The 8,695-nt window shown below is 40.8% G+C and overlaps 1 protein-coding gene across 1 annotated transcript in view; it reads right to left on the reverse strand.

Moving 5' to 3' along the window:
* The window catches only part of PARPBP (PARP1 binding protein), a gene marked incomplete at both ends in the record, with an annotated part of 55,303 nt that extends 47,669 nt beyond the window's left edge, over positions 1 to 7,634 (reverse strand). Inside the window, one exon of the mRNA XM_082481980.1 lies at positions 7,485 to 7,634. Within this exon, the coding sequence (XP_082338106.1) occupies positions 7,485 to 7,634 (150 nt within the window). The remainder of the gene's footprint in view (positions 1 to 7,484) is intronic.
* Between the last annotated feature and the right edge of the window lie 1,061 nt (positions 7,635 to 8,695).

An 8,695-nucleotide genomic window follows, 5' to 3' on the forward strand; every position in this document is an offset into this window, starting at 1 on the left:
TTTGTTTTGAAACAAAATCCTCCAGGAGTACCAAGTTAAAGTACAACTTCAGTATGGTATGTAATAAATCAAAACCTTTCCTCACCAGATCAAGGACCTGCAGAGATTAGCAAAGTTTGCATTAGTGCTGTAAAAATATTTTAAATCCAAATAAAATTGCACTCCAGATATTAACCTTCATGATCAGGTGTTCACTGTGACAGAGTATTCTATTACTTATACAGTCAATTTGTCAAGAGTCCTTGGTTTTAAAATTAATTAAAAAAATAATGTGGTGTTTTGCAGGAAGCATATGCCAACTGGCTAACAGCTTAAGAAAGTTCAAAAAGTTCCTTACTTTCATTCCATGATAGACATTGCAAGTATTGCGTTTCAGAGGCATAGAAATAATAAAGTATTATTAAGTATCTTCACTTCTTGGTAGTGCAGTATGTTGTTTCCTTGCACTGTTATTTCAGAACATCTGAAATCCAGTAGCAACATTTCATGCCTAAAGACACCATTTTTTTAGTATTTTGTAGGTATTGCAAGCTTTCTAGAGCTAACTACATAGCAAAGCAGCTTCTATTTTGACAGAAAATTGTTTTTAAAAAAAGAGAGTTACATGTATTTCAGCAATATCATGTCCTCTCCTGCCTTCCCCAAACAAATAGTCACTAACCATTTTTGGAATATGTATGTTCAAGACTGCTGTGCTTAACCACTAACCAGGTGTTGTCTCTAGTGCTATTGTTTTCAGGCATACTCCTGGAATGCAGCATTGCTGTCTGGCATTGCCCTCGTGTTGTGCAATTCTGCAGTTTTGTCACCTCTGGTCCTACTGAGCCTTTGATGCTTGTGTGTGCTCTCGTACAAGAGAGAAGTTCCCAAACTGTGGTCCATAAAGCACATTAAAGTAGTATAAAGCAGCATTTTGAATAAGTTTGCCAATCCAGTGAATGCTGATAGTGCCATGCACAGATTTAGAAACCAGTTCATATAAACACAAATGTATAGACAGAAGCATCTGATAGGTGTTATACTGCAATCAGCCAGAAGCAAAGCCAGTGAAGTTAGCGGCCAATATCCTAAGCTTAGAGAAATGCCAGTATACCTTGCATAGGTAATTATTTGGGACTTAACTTTTATTTTTTTGGCAGGGTAGGGTGGGTGTATTAAGGGTAAAGTACCAGGATCAAAGAGAGTTGAGATATGCTCTGATTAAGGAGAACTGGAGAGCTACAGTATGTATGGGTCAGCAGAACAGTTAGTATTTGCAACAGGATCCTGAAACAGACAAAGTAAAAGTTGTACTCATCCAAGCAAACTATTACTTTCTAAAGTCAACACTATAAACTATAGCAGTAATAAAAACAAGCTAGAAAATTTAGCACACTTGGTTAAAAAAAAAAAAAACAAAACAAAAAAAAAAACCACCCCCAAACCCACACACCACATCCTTGCTTCCCCTTCCACCTCTCAAAACAGAAACATGTAATACTATAGTGAAGGGGTGTGGGAGGGAGAAAAGAAAGTCCTATTGATAAGCTAGGGAGGATGCCTCAAGATTTAAGTATTAAGAGTCTTAACACAGATGAAACAACTCCAGCTGTTAAGCAACACAAAAATACAAGAAACAATAACTTTACTTACGATTTGGTAACACAGGGTATGGGAAAGACAGTAGAACAGTCTCAGTATATCATTTGCTTTTAAAAAAACCCAATTATATATTCCTGGAGATGTTCAAGGACAGGTTGGATAGGTCTTTGAGTAACCTGGTCTAGTGGAAGGTGTCCCTACCCATGGCAGGGGGTTGGAACTAGATGATCTTTAAGGTCCTTTCCAACTCAAACCATTCTATGATTCATTACTTCAACCTTTTTCTTGAAAAAGAGCCTGTCCCTTGTAGAGAAGTCTACTCAGCACTGGTGAGACCACATCTGCATACTCTGTCCAGTTCTGGGCTCCTCGGTATAACGGAGACACACTGACATACTCGAGAGAGTCCAACAAAGTCCAGTGAATCATCCACAAGATGATTAAGAGACAGGAACATCTCACATATGAGGGAAGTCTGAGAAAGCTGGGACTGTTTAGGCTGGAGAAGAGAATGCTGAGGGAAGATCTCATCAATGTATATAAACATGTGAAGGGAAGGTGCAAAGAGGACGGAGCCCGGCTCTTTTTTTAAGGTGCCCAGTAGCACGACCAGAGGCAATGGCACAAACTGAAAGAAATACATGAGATTCCCTCTGAACATCATGAAACATTCTTTTACTGTGCAGGTGATTGAGCACCAGCACAGGTTTCTCAGGGAGGTTATGAAGTCTCCATCCTTGGAGATATTTGAAAGCCCTCTGGACATGGTCCTCAGCAACTGGCACTAGGTAGCCCTGCTTGAGGAGGGGGGTTGGACAAGATGACCTCCAGAGGTTCCTTCCAACCTCAACCGTTCTGTGATTCTGTGAAAAATTAATCATGCTGAAGAAAAGCCAAGACAAAGTCTCTTGGTAGCATCATTACAATGTGCTACCAGCAACATATCATATAACTTTGCAGTAATTTTGGTAGGAGTCTCTCATTACCAAAAGGAAGACAGACACAGGAGTTTAAGGCAGTAATACTGTAAAACAACTGTGCATTTTTCTTACCAACACGGAAAAAAGAGGATTTAGGAAAACATTTCAAGAAATACAGGGTACTGAACAGAACATCATATTCTTCAAACAGCATATAAAATGTGCTCATGGAAGCACAGGGTAGAACTAAACCACACACCAAAACTGATTTCATCCAGAATCAGAAAGAGATGAAACTCAAATTTCTAGAGGGGAAAATATATTTCTAAAATCAACAACGAAGCACTTTTTCCGCCAGTCTCACAGTCCCAGTGTTAGAAGAGAGATTTACAAAACATTTAAGACAAGTCTGAGAATTTAAATTCACAGATTCAGGAAAAACAATTGTTTTATATGATGTCTCAGTTTCCCCCACTACTAGCTACAACAGTCATGGTCTGAAAATGACAAGTAATTATTTGTCCTCATAACCATCTTCTACTCCTTCTGCAAACATAGTCAACTTAAAGCAATTACCCTCAACTGAACTTCAGCTTGAGAAGTGCTATTGCTATTTCAAACCTTAAGAACACTTCTTCTTGAAAGTTCTCCTAGATTTTAGATCTAGACTGATCAGTGTAGGTAAAAGGTATTAACTTTCACCACAGACCATATGCCACTTGTCTTTATGCCATATGACTACAACTTTGCTACAACACAAAGTATTTTCAGATGAATTCAAAGCATAGATTTCACCCCCCTTTTATCCCTGCTACTTGATCAATGTTTATCACACTGTTTGCTACTCTTATTCTTGGTGAAATTTAAAACTAACAAATTATGAGACTTTTAAACTTTTCTGGTGTTCCCCAAAAAGCCTTGTTACTTTTCATTTCTACTGCAGATACAGATAACAGTTAAAATACCTAATCCATTAAAATCGCCCAGCCTCCCAAAGAAAGAGAAGAGGTTTTTTGTTGTGGTGTGGGTTTTTTTTTTCAATCCAGCCAGTGAATAGCCTGTTAGAACAATTATTTTTCTTGCAGCAATTGACTTTATCATAATAGACTTCTATTCTATAGGTGTTACATTAACAATGCAAAATTATTGTAATTAAATCAGAGATTTAACAAGGGACTTGCCTACAACTGTAATACTATGCATCTTAGTTTGAAGTTTCAGTGCAGAACAAAATAAAACAGCCACATTTCACTCAAACATGATAAACATCAAAATGGACATCCAGCTGAAGAAATTGAACTTCAGAGGCAGCACACGCAAATGCTAAAACAGTTTTAATCCACACATGCAAGACCAGTTTTATATATACACTGGTAATTTGTCTTATTAGACCAACTAGTATAATCAGAAAAAACAAATTAGGTTTGGAGCACTTGGTCTTTCTTCAGATTTGAAGTAAAAGCAGTCTATTTCAAAATAAAATTAGTTGAAAATAGTTGCTTTATTTTTTGTTAGAAATCTCTGAAAGAAAAGATATTTGTAGAGGGGAAGAATCTTTGCTGGAGGAGAAGAAGAAAAAAAAAAAGAGAGAAAGTGGAATAAACTAGTTACCTCTAGGGAAAGGAAAGAGCTTATTGTAAGCTGTTAGGAAAGAAGTAGTAATGAACCCTAAGAATATAATCTTTATCATGTTGGTAACTTTTGGCATCCAACAGATTAACAAATTTGAGTTCCCAGAGTTGGGTTTGGAAAATATTTGTAGTTCTCCCTTGACAATCACAACAAACATGACAAACAGTGATTGCCTTCACAGGTACTTTTGCATTATTGTCCTTAATCAGTTCTCTGAGAGTTCATTTTGATGCACAATCATTTTCTAATTTTACTTCCATAAGTATTGTGAGGACATTGGGATCCTCACTGGAATACATTACATTCTATGAAGTACAAATGTAGACTCCCTGGATTCTGGTATTTCTGCTGCAATGTTTATTACAGTGTGGATGAATTGACTAGTTTTATATTTCATGTTTAGACAAGAGAGTGCCCCATTCTGGACATTTTAGTCTACGAAGCTCTTTCTGGTGATGAATTCAGTTAGGTTAAAGAGTGCTTCTGGAAATATTTCCTCCAACATATAAGCTTCTTCTGGTACAACTGGTGATTTTTTTAAAATAACATAGAATCATAGAATGGTTCTTTATGATAAAGAATCCCTCCCCATCTTTCCTGTAGGCCCCCTTTAGGTACTGGAAGGCTGCTATAAGGTCTCCCTGGAGGCTTATCTTCTCCTGGCTGACCAATCCCAACTCTCTCAGCCTGTCTTCATAGGAGAGCTGCTCCAGTCCTCTGATGATCTTTGTGGCCCTCCTCCAGACCCACTGCAACAGGTCCATATCTTTCACAGAATCACAGAATCATCAGAGTTGGAAGGGACCTCTAGAGATCATCTAGTCCAACTCCCCTGCTAAAGCAGGATTGCCTAGAGCACATTGCTCAGGACTGCATCCAGGCGGGTCTTGAAAATCTCCAGGGAAGGGGACTCCACAACCTCCCTGGGCAGCCTGTTCCAGTGCTCTCTCACCCTCACCGTAAAGAACTGTTTCCGTGTATTTGAACGGAACTTCCTGTGTTCTAACTTGTGCCCATTGCCCCTCGTCCTGTCACTTGGAACCATTGAAAAGAGCCTGGCTCCATCCTCCTTCAACCCACCCTTTAGATACTTGTAAGCATTAATAAGGTCTCCCCTCAGCCTTCTCTTCTCCAGGCTAAAGAGTCCCAGCTCTCTCAGCCTTTCCTCATAAGGCAGATGCTCCAAGCCCTTAATCATCTTAGTTGCTCTTCGCTGGACTCGCTCCAGCAGTTCCCTGTCCCTCTTGAACTGGGGAGCCCAAAACTGGACACAGTATTCCAGTTGTGGCCTCACCAGTGCAGAGTAGAGGGGGAGAATGACCTCCCTCGACCTACTGGCCACACTCTTCCCTATGCAGCCCAGGATTCCATTGGCCTTTTTGGCGACAAGGGCACATTGCTGGGCCATGGATAATTTACTGTCTACCACAACCCCCAGATCCTTCTCCTCCAAGCTGCTTCCCAGCAGGTCCGCCCCTAACCTGTACTGGTGCCTAGCATTCTTCCTCCCCAGGTGCAGGACCTTGCACTTGGTTTTGTTGAACCTCATTAGGTTCTTCTCTGCCCAGCTCTCCAGTCTGTCCAGGTCACGCTGGATGGCAGCACGGCCCTCTGGGGTGTCAGCCACACCACCCAGTTTGGTATCATCAGCAAACTTGCTGAGGATACACTCTGTCCCCTCATCCAGGTCATTAATGAATATATTGAACAAAATTGGACCAAGTATTGACCCCTGGGGGACACCACTGGTTACAGGCCTCCAACTAGACTCTGTGCCGCTGATCACAACCCTCTGAGTTCTGTCCCGCAGCCAACTCTCAATCCACCTCACTGTCACCTCATCTAGCCCATACTTCCTCAGCTTCCTAATGAGGATGTCATGGGAGACAGTGTCAAAAGCCTTGCTAAAGTCAAGGTAGATGACATCCACAACTTTCCCCTCATCCAGCCAACCAGTTATAACATCATAGAAAGCTATCAGATTGGTCAAGCATGATTTACCCTTGGTAAATCCGTGTTGACCGCTTCCAATAACTTCCTGTTCCTCAACGTGTTTGGAGATGACATCCAGAATGAGTCGCTCCAATACCTTCCCAGGGACAGAGGTTAGACTAACCGGTCTGTAGTTCCCTGGGTCCTCCTTCTTGCCTTTTTTGAAGATTGGAGTGATGTCGGCCTTCCTCCAGTCCTCAGGCACCTCTCCTGTTCTCCATGACCGTTCAAAGACGATGGAGAGTGGTCTAGCAATAACATCCGCCAGCTCTCTCAGCACTCGCGGATGCATGCCATCAGGGCCCATGGACTTGTGAATGTCCAGCTTGGCCAAGTGGTCTCTGACACGGTTCTCCTCAACTGAGGGAAAATCTTCCACTCTCCAGACCTTCCCCTTTGCCTTCAGAGTGTGGGATTCATGAGGGACAGCTTTAGCTTTCCTATGTTGGGGGCAACTACAAGTGCACAAACTGAAGCAGGGTTTCTGTTTGGGGGGTTTGCTGGTTTGGGGATTTGTTTTTGGTGAGGTTTTGTTGTTTGTGGATTTTTTTTTTTTTTTAAACTAAAGATTTATACTACTTTTTTAATTTACTATGCAACATCTGGGTAAGTCTTCCAACAATGGTAATTTGTTTTCATCAATAATTGACCTTATTGACCTAAAAAGATATCTTTAGGTTATCAGAGCGACTCTTGTTCTTATTAGATGAGACACATGCAAAAGTCTGACTTTATGTTGCAGTAGTTTTAGATATGTTTCAGATTACTGCTAATGCCCAATCTTCCAGCTGTGACAAGCCACAGTGCTTCTTACGAAGGCACACAAGGGTTGCATCTCCTATTCTTCATGACAGACATCTTGTACACATGCAAAGAAGGCCACATATTTCCTACTGGTACTAGATGCACACTCACAACTTACACGTATAGGTCTTCATCTGAAGAGCTTCAGAAAAAACACCAGTCGAGAACGGACTGCTGCAAGCACATGTGCAGCCTATACCAAATCAGTTTTATACTCATATTCTTCTCATGTCATTCCAAAGCATGCTCAGAACACTCACAAAAAAGATGCATCCTAGATGCCATAGTTCTCACACCCTGATCTATAGCACAGAAGAAACATTTGATGGAAATAAACAAAAGTTACATGATCAGGAAAAATACACTGATATTTAATATTAAAGTTTAGAACTCAAATATACACTTAAACCACTTCCATCTTCCCATCTGTGTTGCGGTTCTTTTTCTAAGCCTTGATTCAACAGTGCGCTTAATCATATCAATTTTAGTGCCTTGCTGCACCTGACCTTTGGTTAGTACTGCTAAATCCCAAGAACATACTGAAAGAATGCTAACCTGTTTACTGACTTCAGCCATTGACAGTTGTAACGCCATCAACATGCAGTCTGCTCCACAGACAGTAGTCCTTTCAGAGTTTGAAAATAAAGGCCATTGTCTTCTGAAACACTTGATCAAGTTTAAAATTTGTTGCTGGAAAGCAATCATTGTCTAGAGTAGAAGATAGAAATAATTAAGAGAAAAAAATTAATGTAACTATGCAAGAGGCCTATGTGTACCTGCACCTTCCAAACCATGTGCAAACCCTATTCTATCTTCTTCCAGAAATAAACTTCTTCCAGTTTATTTCCTGGAATAAACTCTTCCCACTAAACCGATAGTCTAGTGTAACTCACCTCACAATGACAGCGCAACTATGAGGAGAAGGGGTTAAAAGTGCTTATGTATGACATGTTTTCATGAAGACCCCTTATTTTCCTTGTACATTATGCTAACATAAAAGAATAAACATTATCACAAGTATGACAGTCTTTTGTCTCTGAAAGCAGCCAGTCTGAATGCCCCAGAGAGTATCTTCTATAGCATCTGCATTCACTATACAAGCAGAGCAGTACCTATCAGAAACGAGTTTTAATATTTCTAAAACTTATTAACAAATTTTTTTTTTTCATTTCATAAGGAATTATCTCCCCTATTTCCTTTGGCAATGAGTGTCAGTATTGGTTTTGAATTTGACTACTTCATGCTTTGGTCTCTTTTACCTTCTCGCATTTGTGAAGACACAGGTACAGATGACTCTTTAAAAAAATCCACATTCTTTAAGCCTGTTCTTTCTTGAAACAAAAATGTTCTCCAAAATTTTCTCCAAAAATGTTTGCAAAGGACAATCTACTTTATTTTACATAGACATAAGCAAAACATACAGGCCATAGAGGATGAAACAGATGGGCAGGTGCAAGTCAGTATGGGACAGACAAAAATCTATCTAGGTAAGTTTCTGTCCCTTCCTCAACTCCAAAAGGTTACCAAGGGACAAGACCTGTCACTCGGGCCGGCCGCCCATCTAAACAGCCCGAACAAACAAAAAAACCCTGCAAAATAAGCCCCCAAATCCTAAACCCTACCAGCCGACGTTACCATTACCGTCGCCGCCCTCCTCCCGCTCCCCCAGCTGAAAACCCCCGGCTGCGGCCGCCTCAGGCCTTCCCTCATCCCTCACCCCGGCCCAGCCTCGCGCAGCTCCCCGGCCTCAGGTACCACACGAAGCC

Source organism: Vanellus vanellus (genome assembly GCF_965231255.1).
Source record: "Vanellus vanellus genome assembly, chromosome: 1".
Lineage (NCBI taxonomy): Eukaryota > Metazoa > Chordata > Aves > Charadriiformes > Charadriidae > Vanellus > Vanellus vanellus.